The 22,050-nt window shown below is 38.6% G+C and overlaps 1 protein-coding gene across 4 annotated transcripts in view; it reads right to left on the bottom strand.

The window, feature by feature from the left end:
- Positions 1-2,681: 2,681 nt before the first annotated feature.
- The window catches only part of ak8 (adenylate kinase 8), a 29,911-nt gene continuing 10,542 nt past the window's right edge, over positions 2,682-22,050 (bottom strand). For 2 of the 4 annotated variants that reach the window (XM_053654043.1, XM_053654044.1), the window contains exons 8-15: positions 20,576-20,647; positions 19,289-19,492; positions 16,067-16,198; positions 15,121-15,210; positions 9,573-9,714; positions 4,588-4,668; positions 3,422-3,690; positions 2,682-3,170 (exon numbers count right to left, since the gene is read on the bottom strand). In XM_053654043.1, coding sequence (XP_053510018.1) covers positions 3,130-3,170; positions 3,422-3,690; positions 4,588-4,668; positions 9,573-9,714; positions 15,121-15,210; positions 16,067-16,198; positions 19,289-19,492; positions 20,576-20,647 — 1,031 coding nt within the window. In that variant the 3' untranslated portion in view covers positions 2,682-3,129. Of the gene's footprint in view, positions 3,171-3,421; positions 3,691-4,415; positions 4,499-4,587; positions 4,669-9,572; positions 9,715-15,120; positions 15,211-16,066; positions 16,199-19,288; positions 19,493-20,575; positions 20,648-22,050 lie in introns of those variants that run through there. The other 2 variants (XM_053654045.1, XM_053654046.1) reach the window with 2 other exon arrangements.

Genomic DNA, 22,050 nt, shown 5'->3' with positions numbered 1-22,050 from the left:
AAAATACTGAGACTGAAGTAGGCTATGTGCGCTTGGAAATTACAACAGGAACCCAAACACAAATATGTGCTAGAAAGGTCAATAAATGATTATATAATTATATAAATAGCTAATTTAAAAACGTTTTGTGAACTACACCCAGCATTTATATCGTCTCTTTTTGTTCATCGGTCCAAATACCCAGATGACATGGCATTTACGCAGCCCTACAGCACGGGATTCATTTTCCGTCAAAAGTATTGCGGTCACGGATTTAAAAAATAATAAGCGTGAATCAAACATTTAAAAACACAAGTACAAAATATATGCAAAATGATCAGAATAGCAAACAACGTGGTCGCGGATCGAAAAATAATAAGCGTGAATAAAAAAAATTAAAAACGCATTTACAGTTGTATTGCACAAAACTGAAACATGAATTCACAGTTTTCTGAATCGCGCAGAAAATCATGTTTCCTTGGTTATATTACTCTGTTTTTGTGCTCTCTGACATTTTCTGCTCATATTTTCTTTTTTGAACGCTTATGTTATTTTTCCCTTCGCGCTAGTTTCATGTAAATCAGGGCGGGCTTTAGCGTCACGATTGGTCCACTTCAGCTCCGCCTCTAACCAATCAATCGAAGAAGGGAGTGACGTCACTCCACTGCGACTCATGGCTGTTGTGTTCATAGAAATACGGTGCCGCGATAGGGCCACACAGCCCTATAAACAAATAGAAGTAAACGGGGGAGCCGCGGTTTTTCTGGATAAAAAGAACAATAACGCGTATGATCTACGTGGAGTACAAAAAAAGTTCTGTCTCCGGTTACTTAGATTCTCCATTATCAGACTTGGAAATTAGTCATTGTCATAAACGCTTGTCAAGCCTAGATTTACTTATTTTTCTTGGTTAATAAATGCTGAGACATCTCTAATGTAATATAATTTAATGTACATGAATTGTGCATAAAGTTTTTTTTCCATTGTGGAAATGGTTTTTTCTGTCTTCAACTCCAACTCCATCTTTTAGCTTTTCTTGTGCTCCAGGTCAGACAAGTTAGCATCCAACTAACTACAGCAAGATTCACAATATGTCAGTCACTCAGCCGAAACGAGGAGCTTGTCATAAAAGTCGGTTTGCATAAAAACGACAGTATAGATGAAAATCTCGATTATCGGCAATTTAGTTTATAATATAAGCTGAGAATTATTACTGTTGCCCAGAACAATATGGCGCCGACGTTGACCTACGATCCATCGGCCAGTGCGGCGTCTATGTATGTCTATGAACACAACAGCCATGAGTCGCAGTGGAGTGACGTCAACTCCCCTCTTCGATTGATTGGCTAGAGGCGGAGCTGTAGTGGACCAATGGTGACGCTAAAGCCCGCCCTGATTTACATGAAACGCGAATATATTTTTTACTTGTTTTTAAATGCTTGATTCAGGCTTATTATTTAAAAAATCCGTTACCGCAATACTTTTGACTGAAAATTAATCCAGTACTACACCTGGTTCAGTTTAACAGCTCAGATATACAGAAAAATGCTGAAACCCTTGGTACACTGCACTCTAGTCAATTCAGAGTCAAATGGGTAATAGTGTTCGCTTAGAACTGGACCAAACCCACCTCGCTTTCAAACCACCGACTCACGTGTCCACATATCCAGTAACTGTTTGAACAGATTGATTTGGATTTCTGTGTCCACACCTGCCTAAACAAACTGCACCAAGGGGGAAACCACACCAGGGTTTGATTCAAACAGACTAAACCCTTCATTTGTGAAAACACACTTGGAAATGCAGATTGATCCAGATTCACAAAATATTGCTTGTTGTTCTCATGGCAGAACTGTTCAGTTCTATTTTTTCTTAAACTGCAACTTGTGAAGTTTCAACAACACTTCAGTGCCAGTGCTGAGTTGAGAAAGAGTCCACAAGCCAAAATTCAGAAATTGACACAGGGTAGATGACAAAAACGAACCAAAAAGCAACTAACAAGTGCACAGTGAAATGACCAAAATCACCCAAAAACTACTTTAAAACATTTGTGTATCGCATCCAGTTAGAATCTACATACTTCTATAGGTGGACTAACAAGGTGTGTGTGTGCGTGCGTGTTTAAATAAATGCTGTAACCATGATTGGGAAGATATAAAGATGTTAAAGATAAGGACATGACATCAATATTACCTAATATTTTATTACCTATTCTGTTTGCTTATTTAAATGCAGAACAATAATGCATTTTGCAAAACCTAAAATATTATTTTTGAAATTCAATATCATTTTATTGCAATTGCTCTTATACATGTATATAGGCACAATGTGGTATGTAGTATTTTCTTGTTTATTAACACAAAACACGACTGAACCTGGCCTGTACAAGAAATCAGTTATTCACTGTACTGTTTTCTTAGGCTGAATGTCTTAACATAAGGGTTTTTATATTCCTGCTTAAACATTTAGTACTGAAGTGACATTTAGCATGAGATTCTACTTTGCACATTATCACTCCTAATAATTTTCCAATTATGATGGATTTTATCATCCGTCACCTCTTAATACCTAGCACTTTGAAATTGGTTTCACACATATCCCCAGTTAATACCTAGAATATAGCGGATTGAAAAAGGAAGGATTATTGAACAAACTCATATTCTGCTTGATTAGAAATTAAGCTGCTTAATGAAAGAGATGGACACATCTTAAATCAAATTTATTGTCAAGAATCAGATGAGATCAACCCAGATGATGCATTTAGAGAAATAAAATGTATTTGCACTCGGAAAAAAAAAAAAAGAAAAGAAAAGTGGCGTATCTAAATATTTGTAGCATCTGTGCAGAGCACTAAAAAGCATTTCCCATTTAGTAAAGTTGATTTCATCATCTGCAATGCTGTATTCCTTCAGATATTCTCTAAAATCTTTGTTTGGAGAGTAAACATACTCATTCTTCCTGCCACAGAGCGGGCTGAGATCATTTAAAAAACATGCCATTTCTTCTGCTTACTCCCTGTTTATGTATTCAGAGCTGATGCATATTCTGGAGCTCATTCGCTTTAATTAAGTCAATGTCTGCCTGTCATGGCACGGTATCTGAGGGGAGTTTGAAAGCTTGGCTGTTAACACGTCCCGCTAACCAGTGCACTTAACTCCTTTCCTCTCCGTTGGGAGCCAGTCCTCTGACCTCTGCATGCGGAGTGAGAGAGAGAAAGAGAGAGAGAGAGAGAGAGAGAGAGAGAGAGAGAGAGAGAGAGAGGGCTTAAAAATCAGAGCAGCTCTTGCTCCTTAGCATGAGACTACTGAAGCGGGACTAATACTACCCCAGTCCGGACAGGCTGTGTTTTATTGCGACATTAATTAAACATGTGTATAATTAGCTGGTCTGCTGTACTCCCTTGTGATCAGCTGGGGTCAACAAGCGGGAAGTGATTACAGACCAGAGGAGCCAGAGAGGGCTTGGATGTTTAATTCAGGCAGGACTTTGGAAGGACGGCCCACCATCCCGCTCTCCAGGCACTCGAACACAGTGTGGGGTTGCTGATCAGCGCTGACCTGCACAGCCTGGGGGTAGAAGGCCAGTAGGGCGGCCACATGGCTCCGGTACTCCTTCAGTCTCTTGCAGACTTCAAACTCCGTGTCCTTTGGGTTACATTGTAGCCGAGCTTGTACTTTTACACCTGGGGCAGGATTGTGCAATGAGTGATACCTGGATTGATCAAAAAAAAAAGTGGAAAAAAGCAGTTAGTCAGTTCTTCATTGACACTAGTGGTTTTCTTCTGTTGTAGGCCATCGGACTCAAGGTTTGACACGTTGTGTATTCTAGAGAAGCTTTTCTGCTCACCACGGGTGTGATTATTGAGTGATTATTTGAGTTACCGTACCCTTCCTATCAGCTCAAACCAGACTGACCACTTTCCCCTGAGGTAACTCATCATCAAGGCGTTTCGGCCGGCAGAACTGCTGCTCGCTGGATGTTTTTTGTTTTCTGCACCATTCTGTGTAAACTCTAAAGACTATTGTGGTAGAAAATTCCAGGAGACTAGCAATTTCTGAAATACTCAAACCATGCCAGGGTCAAAGCCACTGAGATCACATTTTACGTTTGATGTGAACATGAAGCTCTTGACCTGTCAGTCTATACAGGATTTCTTTGTGATTGTTTTGGGCAAAAATGCTTCATTTTGCTGCGGATATTTTCAAAATTTGCGACGCAACTTGCGTCGTTTTTTTGTGGAAATGTACTTGAATTGGTGAATTAGTGATGTTTGTTGGTAAATGCGACCTTTTAGCTGTACTCATGTTCAATGCACGTGAATGGAAGAGGGCTTTAGCTGTATGCACGTTGTGATGATGTCACATAGCCGAATCTGCTGAAAATCTGCAGTAATTAAAAAAAAAATTGCAAGCTACTCCGAATATTGTGGGACTGACCTGTATTTGCATGGTTTTATACATTGCTGCCACAGGACTGGCTGATTGGATAACTGAATGAATGAACAGGTGTACAGGTGTTCCTGTTGAAGTGACTGTTAAGTATACATATGTGGTAGATAGATATTAGATTGATAAATGATAGAGTATTCATTTAAAGCACATGAGTTACCTCTCTCCCGTCACAGGATCGGTGGACCTGAGTGTCAGTCGCTCCAGAGCAACACTGTCACTCATCTCCAAAAAAAAGACCCTGTCCAAAACAGCAAAACAAACAACAACAACAAAAAAAAACATAATCAAAACATTGACTTCTTTAGGAATCACTTTAGAAGTTTGAAGCTTGTAGTTGCAAAGGTTGATATGTGTTTCCACAAAGCCCCTAATAAAACTAACCACAGCAATGCTTTTATGCTAATTAGAAGGTTGTGATGAGAAAAAAAGTGGCAAGACGCATCATGTATTAAGGATGGAATAATTCTGACGTGTGTGTGTGTATGAGGGCTGAATAAATGATGAGCTAAATAATGGGTACAAAAAAAAAAAAAGCGAAGCTCTCTTGAGTGGCGGTACTTTAACACAGGAATGTTTGGGTGTTTACCCAGGGGGGTCTCACTGACTGCACAGCCTCCAGACATAAAGTGGTTTTAATGGTGGAGTCAGGTGGGGAAGCACCAATCAGACAGCCTCGTCACCACTGACCCCCATCAGAACGCAGGCCTCCAGAGAGCTGCAACCTCGGAGTCATATCTACAATATCATGCAATTTTTACAACCAGGTTGAGGCGGAGGATGAAGACCAGCAAGCATTGGTGAGAGAGAGAGAAAAAAAGGAGGGAGATCTGAGAGCTGCTTTTGATAAAATATTTAAATGGCTTTGTCCTTCTGGCTCTCACTGATGCTGTGAAATCGTGAGCCCCTCTGGAATGGACAAAGGATCCCTGCAAGGGTCAACTGACCACTGTCCTTGACTCGTGTCACATACGAAGGGTTTCCTAGGGCTCATCATCTGCACGAGTGCGTGATGATTTCAGTGAAAAGGCATTGCTCAATTTTTAATGAATATTTGTCTTTAAAAAGAAATAATAACTACTCTGCAAAGCTATTAGAATTAATATTAATGTTTCTGCATGAAATATTCATGTGGAGCAGAGAATCGGGGGTTGGGGGCGTCTGAGAAAAGTGAGCTCCTGTGTGTGTGTGTGTGTGTGTGTGTGTGTGTGTGTGTGTGTGTGTGTGTGTTGAGAAGGTGTAGAGTTTACACTTGATGTTGCTTACATGACAGCTTGATATTCTCAAACAAATGAACTAAAACAAGGCAGCTAACAAGCATTTGTCAGTCCTCTGCTGCTACAAATGATCCAAACATCATACATGATAAATATGACAGAATATCTGTGGGTGTATAAATGTGTGTGTGTGTGTGTAGTGTGAATATCATTCAACTAGTATCTTGACTAAGCGCACACTTCCCTTCTTTCCTTCATATCTATCCTCTCAGGGTGATCCGAATAGGTCTCTGTACACATCCTGCCTCCGTTTCCCTCCTTTTCCATCTCCCCAAATTAAGAAATTAATGAGGGATAGATTCTTTACAGGCAGCCCGGCAATGTTTACCACTGATTAAATTATAATGTGGCCCCTGCTGTATAATTCATAAGCCAATTAGTGGAAGTGTTGCTTGATTTGATGGCAAGCGGACACATGAAATACATTTAACTAATAGGGAGCAAGAGACGAGCGTGGTGATGTGGAGAGAGAGAGAGAGAGAGAGAGAGAGATACAAATATACTAGAGTGAGAGAGGGAGAAAGAGAGAGAGAGAGAGACAGGAAGGACAGTGCGAGTGAGCAGGTGATTGTGATTGGCTGGCTTTTTCTAGGATTACGTGGCTAATTGCCCTGCTTTATCTGCCTGTCACGGATAGCTATGCATATTTCAGTGGTTCCAAAGACTCTGATTGTTTGTGAGCGTGTCAGGGCTGTAAGAAGCAACTGACTGCCCAAACTGGTGTGTAGTTAAAGACTGGCAGGAAGAGCGAGAAAAAAAATGCAGAACAGTCACGGCTATAGCACTGATAATCAACCTGTAGATTTCAGAACCTTAGCAAAAGGTTTGGATCGTGAATTCTGTTTCGCCACCAGTACTATCCTGGACTAAATGACACTATTCACAGAGATTATCTATTAAACATCCCTTACAGGTTATATATAGAGATGTAGCTAGAGCTATAGGGATTTCAGGTTTGAACTATCCCTGAAATTCTTCTCAAACATTTATTTGTGGCTGCTTCAGATAAGACATACGGCGCAGATGAGTATATACGTCAAATAACATTGTTTTGCACAGTAATTGTTTCTGTAATGTTGTTCATAAATGGTCCACAAAGTCATCATTACTGTTCTCTATATTTCCATTCATCTAGCTTCAATACCGCTTATCCTACACAGGGTCAAAGGGGAGCCTGGAACCTATCCCAGGAAATTTAGGGTGCAAGGTAGAAGACACCCTGGACAGGGTACCAACCCATCACTGGGCACGATAACACACATTCACACAATTTGTGTAAAGCCAATCAGCCTACTCTTTTGGCTGGGGGAGGAAACCAGAGTACCCAGAGGAAACCCCCAAAGCACAGGGAAAACATGCAAACTCCATGTACACATTGAGGAGGCAGGATTCGAACCCCCCAACCCCAGAGGTGTGAGGCAGACGTGCTAACCACTAAAATATATTTAATATTTAACCACCTAAAATTACAAACAAACATGTCCCTTAGTTTGTCTAATCACGTGATTGGCTACCAGCTGCTATTGTAAGAAACAGTTAGAATTTAGCATTTTCCACATTTCTGTTCCCATTCAGAAGAGTTGAAGATCTCTTTAGTTCCTTAAAGAAATTTTTTGTATAGGTTTCTGAGTGACACATCAGAAAAACACTTGTCCTGTCATTGGGAGATTGTGAGTTTGAATCCTGAAGATGCCACAACCAATGGAGCAAAACTGCCCTTGCTCGCTGGGTGGGAGGGACATCATATTTTCTCTCCTGTCAATCACAGTGACACTAGCCAACCATGGGCATCTGTGAGCTCTCAGGTATGTGGAAGAGGTTAGATAGCGCCTTCCTCAGAGTGTGTAAGCATGTTTTATCCTGTGAGAAGCTTGTGTTAGCCTCCACCTTCTGTTGTATGAAAGGGGAGAGCTGCAGGGGAGAAAATGGGGACCTGTGGTCACCGGGCTATGAGTGATTGATCAGATTTTGATCAGGACTGATCAGGTAACTAGGAAGTCACAGCAAGGGCATTCTCATTTATCTGATGGGATCCTGTTTCCTGTCTTCCTCTTTTGTCTTTTTTTCCAGGATCAGGTAACTTCTTCAGCATGGCAAAAATAGCAACTTCAATTCAAAGTAAAACCTTTTTTCATTTCTGAGGCTGTTTTTTTTTTTTTACTGCTTTAATCATTTGGGAGGGGGGAATAATGTACAGTATATATTAATTTTGTCACTATCTTCCAAAGTCATCCAAGCAGACTGGCACCAATGCACACAACCCAGCGGTCATGTCTGTACAAGCTGAACATTTCGCACAAGCACTCACTCCAATGAACCTTTTCAAGAAATGGGTAAATAGATCCTTCCGATTAAATAGTCGTTCCAGCTCTGCCGTGCTCTTTACTCTCCTTACTGTCCTCCTCACTGCTCAGTGGTGGCAGATACGGTATTACATGCCCATGACTTGGCACCATGCCACGTCACTGCCTCAGCTTATTCATTTCCTCTAAAGCCTGAGTAACGGGATAGCTGTTAATTAATAAAGCTGTCAGGTAGAGCATGGCCATCGGCTATCAACAGCTCATCAGTAACATTCTACTCATTGTTTCAGGGCCCAGCCTTTCCACTTAGCGCCGGCCCCCAAAATCAATTACGCTAATGCTATGTAAATAAGGTCTCCTGACATTAGCGGAAACGGTGGGGTGTTGCTAATGGAGTAAATGGAGACCTATTGAGGAGACGGTGATGATGGTATTTTACTGTAACTCTCTCAGAATATAGGCTCTATTCTGCTGGTGAGTGATGAGTGACTGGACATCACAGAGGTGTGATACAGAAAGGCAGTGTGATGACCAGTTTATGTGGGGTTTAGATTGAGCAAAGTGACTGAAGTTACCCGAACAGGAGTTCACCCGCACACTATAAATTTCCAGGTGATTTCAAGTCATTTACATTTTTAAAAGTCCACACATGCTCACAAGACAAAAAAAAAGAAAACATTGTCCTAAAACTAAACTGCAACCCTGGTGGTTTTAGCTCAGTGTGTTCTAGCTGGGATGACTGAGCCAGACACACACTGTAGTAGAATGCCAGCTCAAAGGCTGTACAATCGCCCAGTGCCATCAGATCTGCTGAGCATGAGTAACCTGAGTGGTCATATCCTGCTACACTCACTATTTCGAAAAATTCAACAGTCAAAATCACACTAAACACGTAACACACCTGGCTGATCCATCCTTGGTTTTTGTTTTCTTCTGATTTGGCTTTTAACAAATCTTAAAACATTTTTTAACTAATAATAATAATAATCATAATAACAAATGTCAGCAGAATGTCAACTCAAACACGCCTTTAAAGGTGGGGTCTGTAATTTCTTAAAGTGTTTCTAGACCTGTACCAATCCTATAAATTTTTTTAAAGATACTTTAGATAAATCAACAAGATTGTAAATCAAAGGATGTCATACATAGATGCTTTTTTTTTTCTTTTTCGTTTTGCAAATTTTCTAGGACGGAAACTAGCTCCACCCACAAGACAGAGAAGACCTGCTTAGCTATGCTCCTTTTCCTTAAAAGGCAACTTACAAGATATTTATAGTTTCAACAGAGGAAGTGTAGTCGGTTGGGGGGGCGTTAAAATTTTTGATTTAATTGTAATTGTAATTCGTTTTGAAGGCAGCAGGGGGTTTCAAAATTACAAACTGCTCCTTTAAGGCAAAAAAGCATGTGTTTTTTGGACATGTATATTCTTTCTAAAGGAGTTTACCATGACCCTCTGTTGTAGGGTTTAAACAGAAACGTTTTTTAGAGCATAATATATACTGCCTTACAAATTGCTTGGTGTTTATCAAATGTACACCTTCATGGTCTGTATGTACAGTCAGTACCTGCTAGGGAGGAAGTTGGATTCCTGCAGTCTCTTGGCCTGTTCTACATCTCGAGGGAAGCCGTGAAGGACCCAGCCGTGTGTGGTACAGTCCAGACGGCTCAGTCTCTCGGTCAGGATCTTCAGCACCATGTTGTCAGGCACTGTGATGAATGAATTAGTAGAAACATTAATACCTTGTTAATGAATGAAGAATATGTAATGTCATTATGCTTTATGCTTTATCCATTATGCAAAAAGTCTATTTTTCACAATTACATAAAAAGTCCACAGCGATGACCGTTAAATGTCAATCTTAGTGGCTTCCAAGATGTGCACTTGTTCCATATACAGTAAACAGGAACGTATTTTATGTTGTACTATTATAAAAAGTGCTGTATCTATATGATCTCTATGTGAGTTGCATTGGGTTAAAAGGTTGAACATCTAAGGAAACTGCCAAGGTCTTGAATGATGTTTACTTCCAGGTAACGTTAAAACAAATTTAAAAAAAAAAAAAAAAAACCTTATGTTACCTGGCAGATGAACAGATCAGCAAAAAAAAAAAACTTTTAATAAGAAACTTTAAGACTTGGACAACAATTGACACAAAGGCAAGAATGAATGTCAAAAAAATAAAAGTAGAAGTGATCTTATCACCCAGCATATGTATGGGTGCCGTTTCTTGTGTGTGTGTGTGTGGGTGTGTGGGTGTGTGTGTGTGATATGTGTGTGAGGTTTTTATTCAAATAAAAATTCAAATGATAAATAAATGAGTAGGAACGCTGTCATTTAAATTCATGTATGTACATTTTGTCTTGTGAAGCTTTTCCATGGTTTTCTCTTTGAGCACAAAAGCAGTCAACAGCTTCCTGACAGGCAACATAAGTGAATTGTTTAAGAGGATGATACCGCTCTAAAGCCGGGAAGAAGACGCTTACTTGACATGCAGAATAAAAAAAAACAAAAAAAAAACGCAAAAGCTGGGGACAGTATGTGGAAGAACTGAAAGGAAAGTGAAGACGACGAGCGTTGCAGAGGACAAACAAATAATGGGGGTGAGGGAAAAAATAGCACATTCTTTAAGGCAAGCGAGTGCACACTCAGGGGGGTCTCTGTGGAAGCTGAAAAATTAAAGTTGACGGTTTCAAACTGTCCAATTTCCACATCAAACACGCGCAGCCTCTTGCCTCTCTCTCCCCGGCTCTGCTTCAAACGGCAGGCAGCCTGAAGAGAGCGCCTCTCCTCTTTTCCTTGTTCTCTTTCTCTTCTCATAAGACTATGTTTTTTTTTCTTTTTTCATTTCCTTAATAATCCTGCTCCCTAAATCCCCATAGCACTGTTCTGGTTCCACTAGCCACCGTCTCTACATCGCCTAATTATACCCCAGCGAGCCCATTAATCAACTCGTAAATTATTTAGGCAAGCTTCTCCGCTTGAAACCTTCACTGTCACAACGCAAGAGGGAGGGAGGGACAGAGTCGGAGTCTTCAGACACGAGCCGAAAGCTCTCCCCTAGGAGGAAAAAAAAAAAAAAAAGCTCGGTTCAACAAGGCACGGGAGTGCCAACTAACACAACATTTACATTACATTTTTTATGCATTCTTTTCTTGCGAGCATGAATTCATGAATGCATCCACTGTTGCAGTTTAGCAAGTAGTCAACAAGCTGCGTTTGCTGTCTGACAGTCAGATGTGTAAAATAAATAAATAAATAAATAAATAAAGGCATGAGAGCTTCATAACCACCGTATGGAGCTCTTAAAACCACCATGACTTTTATCTTCTCAGATCATAAGACCTTTGATGCAGGTCAAAAAGTTATGCAGGATGTTATCCATATACAGCAGCATGATAATACATCCATCCTGAATTTTCAAGCTTCTCGAAATCACTCTCTCACACACACACACGTCTCAATCCGGCACTTTCTCCTTCCCAACTATTTGAATAACACTTTCTATAGAGCCCATATTCTTAGGTACGCATGCTGTTACAGGAAAATAGTCAACAACAGTGTAGAGTGATATGATGTTGCTCGATACGTTGATTATTATTATATTTATTATATATATATATATATATATATATATATATATATATATATATATATATATATATATATATACTATTATATTTTCCTATAACAGCAAGTGTTTTATTCCTCTTATACCATGACAATTTGAACAACGATTCCAATTTTGTATTTATTACAGAATCACACATCATACATTTTAACCATTTATAGTTATATTTAATGTTGTGAAACATCTGCGAGACAAGTTGTCACTTCTGTTACAACAGCTATAAGCAGTCATTCTCTCACATTTCCCTTTTTTTTAAAACTCTTTCTTAAAGATAATAGGACAAAAATAAAGAATGCAGCTTGACACATTATCAAGAAACTGTTAAGCGAAGAAATCCTCTGAAAACTCACACTGGAGACTCCTTCTGTACTGTAAATACTAAATAAACATCTCCTTACAGAAAACGTGTATCACCATATCAATGATTCTACATTTTTCTGGCAACAAGCTGTTTAATATGTTTATTATCAGCCTTAGATTATACGCCTATGAATTTTCTGTTACAATAGAAACAATAACAAATTAGAACGAGCACATTAATATAAACCTGTGATTTGCCAGACAGCTTCTGACCAATCAGATTAGAGAATTCAACAACACTGTGATATAAATAATTATAACTCTGCGAATAAGTCGTTGCAAGTTTAAACTAGTCCAAAGGAATTCGGGCATTAGAAAAGGGAAACACATTTTTCTTCTTTTTCTCAGTCTTTGCGTGGTAAACAAGGTCACCATCAAGCACATATATTTCTGATGCATGGATATTATCCACTCCATAATCCCCCTATCCCTTTCTCAATCTTTGCAATATAGTATCTCACAATAGAAGAAGTTCTGTACATCATAAACACACTGTCTGTACATACACTGTGCCTTTGTTTGTGTAAATTTTACTATAAAACAAGATCTTGGTGGCCACTGAGTCCACCCAATTTGCCTTCCCTGTCAATAACTGTCCTGTCCGCTGTTCCAACTCCATTTTTAAATGTTCATAGAGCAAGCAAGGGGCAGTGTGATTCCTGCCCCTATGGGCCTCCATTAGCGCTTGTTGCAGATCCCGTGTTTGACCACTAGGTGCAATAATACCTCTATGGTGCTAAATGAGGACATGAGCACACTGCGACATCTACAAAGGCGAGCAAATCGATGCAACATCAGCTTATACATGTCAAATAGCAACATTTTAAAAACCCAAAAGAGGTCATTAGTATTTCAACAGAACTGAAAATGTATTATGAAGATGAGAACTTTATGAAGATTAACATTTGTTGAACGGCTGATATACTGTGCGTTGTTGCCCTCTGCCTCTCCTGCCCCTATGGACGAGTCATTAATGACAGTCATAATAATTTATAAATATGGGCGTTATGAAAAGTCTTACCGCTACTTGCTGCACTAATAAACTGTCCGAGTCTCTATCTACTCCTTCAAAACAATTTCAGCTCATTAAATGTGATCCACTCTAGTGTTTCCTAAGCCCTGAGGTATCTCTTGCCTTTGTGTCAATACACACACAGTAGGAGAAGAGCTAACTGCAGGAAGCTCAGTTCAGCTGTCAATGTTCAGTATGTTCTCTGTGGCCACGCTGAGGACAGAGAGTTGGGTAAAATGAAAAGTCGCTAGAGAGGCAGCACCTCTGTGATACGTGTCAGTCTCATTAAACGCACATGCGCTTTTGTAGCTCATCCATTCTCGAGGGACGTTTATTATATTAATCCCATCTTGCTCAAGGCAAGTTTAGACACTTGGCGGCGGTGACTGGCAGGCGCAGCAGATTGGGACGTGGTGCGAGGGGTGGGTCTGTTTGGATAATCTAACTGGGGACAGGACACAGTGGCATATTTACAGCTCCCCTTATTGAATTAGTTTCCCTTTGGGGTTTCACAAGGAGATGTGGACAAGAGATATAAGGTGGCGTAAATGACAGCAAAAAGTATATGGACTTAAATGAATGCACAATTCAAGAAATATTGCATAATTTACAGTAACTAGGTGCTATTTAAGAAATAAATATGTCATTTCTGGTATACAGAGTGCAATTTGATGGACAATGCAAAGGAGTGGTAGTTTAAAAAAAATGACAAAAATCTTAAAAATTCCTTTTAGATGCCATTATCTGATCACTATTCCCAATATTTCAATCCCATCCATATCTTGCCATGTGGGCAATTTCATTTCTTTCAAGTAGCCCATAAACCATTGACCCAAATGTACTTTATATTATTAAAGTATATCTTTTAATACAAGGTTATATGTATTCAGACCAATGGGATTAAATGTGTAATATATAAGAATATATAATAATCTTAAAACTAATAGTTGATGTTTGCAAGTTGAAACTGTGAGTAAATAATAAGTACTAAAATTCCTATTTGAATAAAACACCACCTGTAACCATTTATTTTATGGTTATTGTTGTTACTTCTTTTCTACCATGATTCATTCTCCTAAACTCTTTTTTTAAGAACTCAGCTCCATTCAACCTGTTTTGTATATCTACTCAATGAGAATTTCTTTATCTATTTTGAATTTTGATAAAAATGCCTATGTAATATAATATATAATATTACATAATATATCCATCCATCCATCTTCTATACCGCTTATCCTACAGGTTCGCAGGGAACCTAGAGCCTATCCCAGGGAGCATCGGGCACAAGGCGGGGTACACCCTGGACAGGGTTTACAGAATATATATTATGTTAAAATATTATATAATTATATTTTTTCCTGTTACTGAATTTAACCTCCACCTGCCACTTTATGATGTCACTATGGGATTTACAGCTGACCAATCAGCAGCTTCACTTAAAACTCACACACATTCAATGTACCTGAACACTGTAGGGTTCCCCGTCCTCTCCTTCCTTCTTTCTTCCTCCTTACTTTCTCCTCTTTCTGTATTTCTAACTCTCTTTTTCTCGCTCTTAATGCTTTTCTTGCATTCTCTCATTCTAGCGCTCTTGTTCTCTATTATTTTTCTCTCCTTTTTTTCCTGTCTTTCTTTCTTTCTCCTACATTTCTTGTACCTCGTCTTCTTTTCTTTTCCGGTCATTTCTCAAGTACTTGTACATATGGAAATTAGGTACCAGAAATAAATAAGTGACACATGCTTACATATTAAATAGTATGCTAGGCTAAATCAGAACGGTTGATTTAAAAAAAAACACGTTCTTTTGCTATCAAGCACAATGAAAGTAAATAAATGATAAATATCATTTTTAGAAAGTGAACGGTAATGTCATACTAACCAGACAGAGGGATATTACAGGTTTATTTTTACCATACCCTTATACATATGCAAACATCATGATGTAATTGGCCACACTGTGCGTGACGTGGGTGGTCTAATTATTTGCCTGAAAGCAGAAAACTCTAACAGTGTCGGCAGACTCCAAATAGGCCCCTTACACTTCAGCTTCAGCTCTCCTCGGTGCGTGACCTGTTTGACAGCATGTGTATGTGAGGAGGTGAAGAAGTTTACCTCGCCGTCCTGACTCCAGAAAGGGTTTAATGAGCTCTCCCATACTGCTCTCATCCGCTGCCACTGCTTTCAAAAGTTCACCACAACAAACTACAGAGGGAGAGAGGGAGACAGAATAAGCAACAGCGAAAAAGAGAACGTGAAAGAGAATGAGAGGAGGAGAAAAAGAGCAAAAAGAATCAGGCAGAGAGCATTGAAGAAAGAACAGCAGAGAAATAGTGTTTTAAAATAATTTTTAAATAAACAGTGACCTTTATGAAAGTTATATGACAGGAAAAAAGGGACAGGACAGAGCTTGTATTCAAGACAAGGATGTCAACACAAGGATTTTGAAGAAAATATAGGCTAAAATAATAATAATAATAATAATAATAATAATAATAATAACAACAACAACAACAGCCTGAGAAAAGCCTTAAATAAGTATTATACCACAGCGCTGCTGAATTCTCAAATCTGACTGGTCGGAAGGTGTGTTGATTAATTTTCTATACCTGCAGCTCTGACAATAGTGCAGACTATAACTCAAATCACGAGTTTATATGAATATGCTCAAGTTATACGGTGGACGTTCCACATACTCCAAGACTACTTAAAAAATTTTTTTGTTATTTAAAGACAGCTACAATCATTGGCACTGTGAAGCTTTCTCTAAATAATGTATAACATAAGTAACAGGAACTAACTTGTCTCGCAGAGGTTCCACAACATTAAATGTAACTATAAATGGATCAAAAAGCACAATGTGATGTTCTTTAATTATTTTTTTTTTTAAAAAAGTTGTAATCATTGGCAAATTGCTATGGTATAAAAGGAACAAAACATTTCAGATGGGGTAACAGTAACTCCATGATTATTTTCCTACGACAGAATACCCCTTCAAGTTTTATTCCTTACTTAATTATACATATATAAAGTGAGATCTGAAAAAAGTGCATTAGCTCACTGTCGACTAGGCTGTATTTTTGGGCAAGCAAGCTGGCCTGGAGACTCTTCCCACATCCCGGTGGTCCAAACAAGAGGATTCTGGGTGTGTGAGGTGCGTCAGAGTGATGCCTGGACAGAACGTAGCTCAATGCTGCAGGACAGAGAAGGCACGAGAAGACAAACAGGTTTATTCGAGTGAAGATGTCTGATTTTAGATCTGTAGCTCTCTTCTGTTCTCTATAGCAGAATCTGTCTTCGTGGCTTTGTCCTGGGAAAACGACTTATATTTCCAGCAAATGATATACAACTGTGCCATGTAACAAATGCAACTAATCAATAATAAACCGTTAATGCTGGTGAACTTAATTGTAGTTAATATGTCAGTGCCAATGCACTAATTACACAAAGGACTCATGTAATTAAACCTAGTGCATGTTAAAAAAAAAAAAAAAGTCTTTATATATTTTTAAAAAAAATATAAGCAAAACAAAACTATTTTGTGAGAACTTGTCCTCAGAAAGCCTGCTTTATTCCACAAATTGGACCTCAGTGTCTTGTATTGCACTAAGAATGGAAGAAATCTGCTTTGGTCATTTAATGGAGCTGGATAATACAGCGTTTATGTAGCAGCACTGAGAATGTCCTTTTAAATGCCACATGCTCAGATGATAAACAGCCATCGTGGCTAATCTGAATATAAGGAAGTCGGCTTGATTAATAAATCATTAGGGGCCTCGTCTGTGCTCCACGAGGGCATCGAACATCTGTTTGCAGCTGGGCTTCACCCATGACAATGCCTTTCATCTGTTCCCTCTAATGTGTGATAATTAACAGTGGCCTAATTATAACTAATGAGTCTCTCTCGTCCTACACTTTACGCTAATTGCCAGACAACGGCGCCGATAAATGGTTAATATGCAAAACATGCTAATGTGTTAAAAGGCTACGTCAGGGGCAGGCTAATAATGTCGCTATCAAACCGCATACTGAATTAGCAATAATCAATATTTAAGGCGACGTCTTTATTGCAGTTTATTGCTCGGTCTCGAAGTCATGAATGTTTTATAGTGAAGAAAGATTGCAAATATTTGTTTTACTTCCACCGTTTAACTCAATCAAGCACGCTGAGTGCGATTAAACCCCAAACCTCACTTTAAAAATCAAGCTGAAATCTTCAAACCATTAGTGGAAGAGTGTGGAGTTGCTCTCCTGGTGCTCAAAACGGCAGTGTGAATGCAATACTAATGCACTAATGCTGGCTGAAATAGCACAACGAGCTCATATTCAGCTGCACATGGCAGTTAGAGAATATGAATATGAATTAAGACCATAATCTGGCTACACAAAGAGAGAGCAAAATGCCAGAAAAGTGGAATCTCTCGTTAATTTTGGGATAGGATATAAATATATAAGGATCTATTTATTTATTTTAATTAAAAAAAAAAAAAAAACATTATAAGGACCTAATTAGGAACGAACGATTCAGCTTCCAACCCTAAACATGAACACAAATAAAACTTGGATTCCTCCCCCCCCCTCCCCCCGCAAGATATTTCCTCACTCTATAATCAGATGATATATGCAAAAGAGAGTTAAAATATTCAGCAAACAGCGTGCTCCTTCTCCCCACAACAAAAGGAAGCGCATTATTATTTTGTCAAGTTGAGTGGTGTAATATTGAGACAGGTTGTACTGGGACGGCTTTAATGGCTCTGGTGAAGGCTGCACATCGTTGATCGGGTCCTCGCGGGACACTAGGCGCCTGCAGCACTGCCCGAGGCGATGTCCCCTAACCAGGCCAATCACTGGCTCTCAGTGGAGTAGCTGCACTGCTGAGCTCTGACCACAGTTCGGGTCAGTACAGTGGGGAAATACTATCCTGTACTTACACTAAGGACTGGAAGTCTTGCAACATGTTTACTAAGGCAGGAGACTTTGTCGAAGACTTTAAACATGCCTAAGGTTCCTAAACAATACAGGACGAACTATCCTGAGCTTATTTCCAACTTTGTATTTTATTATGAATATCTTACAGAATTTAAAAAAAAATATTACTATATATTACAATATCTGTAAAAACCTAACATGTCTTGCTGCTATTAATTAAATTTCTTTATATGACAGTGCTATGGAATTCTCAAATCTGATTGGTCGGAAGGTGTTGATAATTTTCTGTGAAAGCAGTTCTGACAGCAATGCCGGCTGCAATACAAATGAAAGCTTTGCACTTTTTGGTTTATTGGTAACATAAAGCAGTGTTTTACTAACTTCAAGACAGACAAAAAGAGAGGCTGGAGGAGGAATGACTGTTTATAGCAGCTGTAACGCAGTGATAACAGGAACTTGTCTTGCGGATGTTCCTCAACATTAAATGTAACTCTGAAAGGTTGAAAACATGGGATATTTATTTTATTAATTGTTTTAGTATGAGGAATAAAACATTTTGGGGTTTGTTTGGGACATGTTTTTGGAAAACACAGCAAGCTGTGATGCACCGTGTGTTCTGACATCTTTCTATCTTTCTATCTCTTCTGTGAGATCAGACCAGACTGGCTAGCCTTCGCTCCCCATGTGCATCAATGAGCCTTGGACACCCATGACCCTGTCACTGGTTCACCGGTTCCCCTTTCCTGGATCACTTTTAGTAGGTACTAACCACTGGATACCGGTCACACCCCACAAGACCTACTGTTTTGAACACGCTGTGACCCAGTCGTCTAGCCATCACAATTTGGCCCTTATCAAAGTCGCTCAGATCCTTACGCTTGCCCATTTTTCCTACTTCCAACACATCAACTTTGAGAACTGACTATTCACTTGCTGCCTAATATATCCCACTCCTTGACAGGTGCCATTGTAACGAGATAATCAATGTTATTCACTTCATCTGTCAGGTGGTTTTACCATTATGGCTGATCGGTGTTTCTGTTTTTTTTTATGCGTAATAATAAAAATTTTAATTCTTTATATATTAACATTTCTTTAAACTTATATTCCTCACTCCTGCAAATACAAACTGTTTCTATTAGTATCACTGTAGTTACTAAATCATTTGTAGTACATTCTGAAAATCATGATTTAACATGAATAACTGAATAATAAGCCAGGAGTTTATTTAAGCTTAATGTACAAAACGTTGCTATAAAAATAAATTCTCCATCCAGTTCTCTGTTAAAGCAATGAATTAAAGCTTAACATGTATAGAGGAAAGAGTGAGAAGAGAAGCTGAAGGAGTTCTCACCTTGAGCAAACACATCTACATGGGGCTGGTCAGCATCGATGATCTTCAGGCAGTTACGGTAAGTGCTCTGTAAACCTTGGACCTCCCGGTAGTACGCCTGCAGCTGACAGGCTATTTCCTCCTCCGCCATGATGCAATCCGGCCTCTCGAGACGCTGAGCCACCTCAGCATTCTCAGGCCACATGAAGGTAAGGTGGTACACATCTGCAGACATAAAGCAGCACCGGAAAAACGCACCTGAACAAAGCACTGTAAACCTTTCCTGTAAATTATTGTGAAGGAAGTTGCTGGATATCCATGAGAGCAGAGTATTTCTGTGAATGTTTTTTTTTGTACGCATTACGATACATCACAATATAGCACAAAGCATTGCATCCTTTTCACATATTACATCAAGATTGTTACTGCTCAATACAAATTGTATTATAAATGTAATAAAAGTGCAAAATTTCATTAATTGACAATTGACACCAATTAAGGAAAGCATAAGCCAGTAATTTCCATACAGATTTTTTTATATTTATTTGTAACTTTGCCGACAAAGCATCTCAGTGTGAAAATTTAACAACGGATTACTTGTTAAGCTAACACAAAAGTAGATGAGGGACTTCTGAAGCAGCAAAACAAGTGTGAATACCAAGGGTATATGTTAATATTGATCCTTAGAAGTGGTTAGACGCAACAGCCCTGCGGGAAAAGTTAGCATACTGCATGTATGTGTATATGGCCCTGACTACACCACCGGTTTCACTGAAGCTCATATCATGATTATGCAGAACTACAGTAACACCAATGATGCAATCAAACCCATAATTAGTCTTCTGTTTTTGTGCATAGCTCATACTAAATTGTAAATCAGAAACATCTAAGATAAAACAAAGGCAACCTGAGTAACCAAATACTTTTTCACAGTACTGTATTTACAGTACTGTTAATGCTGTAAAATTTCTTCATTATTCTGCATTTTTGTCATTATAAAATAAATTAAAATAAAAAAACTGAACCAACTGATTAAACCAATAAGCGTACCTTAAAACAGTGTCAAAGTTATATTCTGAAAAAGCTGAAAATTTGCAATTATGCTCTGGAACAAATCTTTTTGTTCATTACAGTGCGCCTTTGCTATACCCAGAGGACTTGCCAGCATAGTTGAGATTCAGAGAAAAGCTTCTGTTTGGTTCAGGTCTACGGTTCATGAAATGCATTCTAACAAGGTTACGTCTCAGCTGTCTGTCTCTCCGCTCGGCTCTCTGAACTGAAAAATTGCAGTAATGATCCAGACATTACCTCCTGTGACAGGGTCTATCCTCTTGCCCAGACTCCTTTCAGTCAGGACGTCATCACGTCCCTGCAGCATCACTGAGATGTGAAATAAATACGTTTAACAAGGACAGTCTTATTCTCTGGCATGGATAATTTAAAAAGTCCATTATTGGACAAATTTATAATAGACATTGCTACAGTGGAGTGAAAAAGTTTGTAAACCATTAGGACCATTTTGTTGTGTTTGGTAGGTTCACAGCTGTTACTTCATTATCACAAGTTGCATTACTACTTTATGAATATTACATAAATATTCTCAAAAAAAAAAAAACCATGCATACCCACCCTTTGCTTTTATGTATTCTCCAGCCAGATTTTACAATCCTCCCTTTTGTAATACACTACAGGTCAAAAGTTTGTGGACACTCGACTGAAATGTTTCATGAGGTTAAAAACCTTTTGATCTGAAGGTGTATGATTAAATGTTTGTAATCGGTGTTGTAGACAAAAATATTATCATGCCAACATATTCATTTCCTTCATTAGAAAACTAACATTTTAATTACAAAAAAATCTTTATTTAAACGGACGACTCGGAGTGAAATATTCCGAAAAGCAGCCAATAAGAGTCCGGCGTAGGTGTGAACTCCTTTAATCCTGTTTATAATGCTTCTCAGGGAAATTCCTCAAGAAACTGGGTGAGAAAATGCCAAGAATACATTTCTGGAAATTCTAGACAAAAAGCGTGTCTACTTTGAAGATGCTAAAATACTAAATTATTTTCATTTATTTTGAACACTCATTGCAGAATGCGCCTACATTTCATTTCTAACTTCACTGTAAAACCGGATACGTTCATTTAACTCAAAAAAAATTGAGGAAACTAATTACCTCAAAATTTTTAAGTTGATAAATCAATTCCTTTAAGCCTAATACACTCAAATATAACAAAAATTTATTTTAAATTACAAAGTTTGAGTGAAATTTTTGTTATATTTAAGTGTATCTGGCTTAAACAAATTGATTTATCAACTTAAAAATTTTGAGGTGATTAGTTTCCTCAAATGTTTTGAGTTAAATGAACTATCCGGTTTTACAGTGTTCTTGAGATGTCTAATTCTTTTGTAGATAAACTGTAATAAATCAGAGGTCCATCTTCACCCTAGAAACAATCGTGCAAACTTTTGCAGTCACAGATATCATCAGTCTTTATTTGTGCATGCATGTTTTCACTTTTTTTCCTCACATCTGAGTCCATTTGCAGTTTTAAGAGATCAAGAGTTCAGTACTTTTGATCAAGTGTAAAAGACGTTTTCAAACCTTGCGTTTAAACGCTGATGTTGACGATGTTATCGTATTACAGGCTAAAAAATTTGTGCATGCAATAGAAGTGATAAATAAAATTGTGCAATCAAGCCTTGGTTTGGAAGGAAATTGTCCGTGTGAAAGCAGACCTCCAAGCCTAGAATGGATCCCGGATGCAGACTCGAGCATTCGGG

The sequence above is a fragment of the Ictalurus furcatus genome, chromosome 22, assembly GCF_023375685.1.
Source record: "Ictalurus furcatus strain D&B chromosome 22, Billie_1.0, whole genome shotgun sequence".
Taxonomy (NCBI): domain Eukaryota; kingdom Metazoa; phylum Chordata; class Actinopteri; order Siluriformes; family Ictaluridae; genus Ictalurus; species Ictalurus furcatus.
This window is presented reverse-complemented; position numbering and strand designations above follow the sequence as displayed.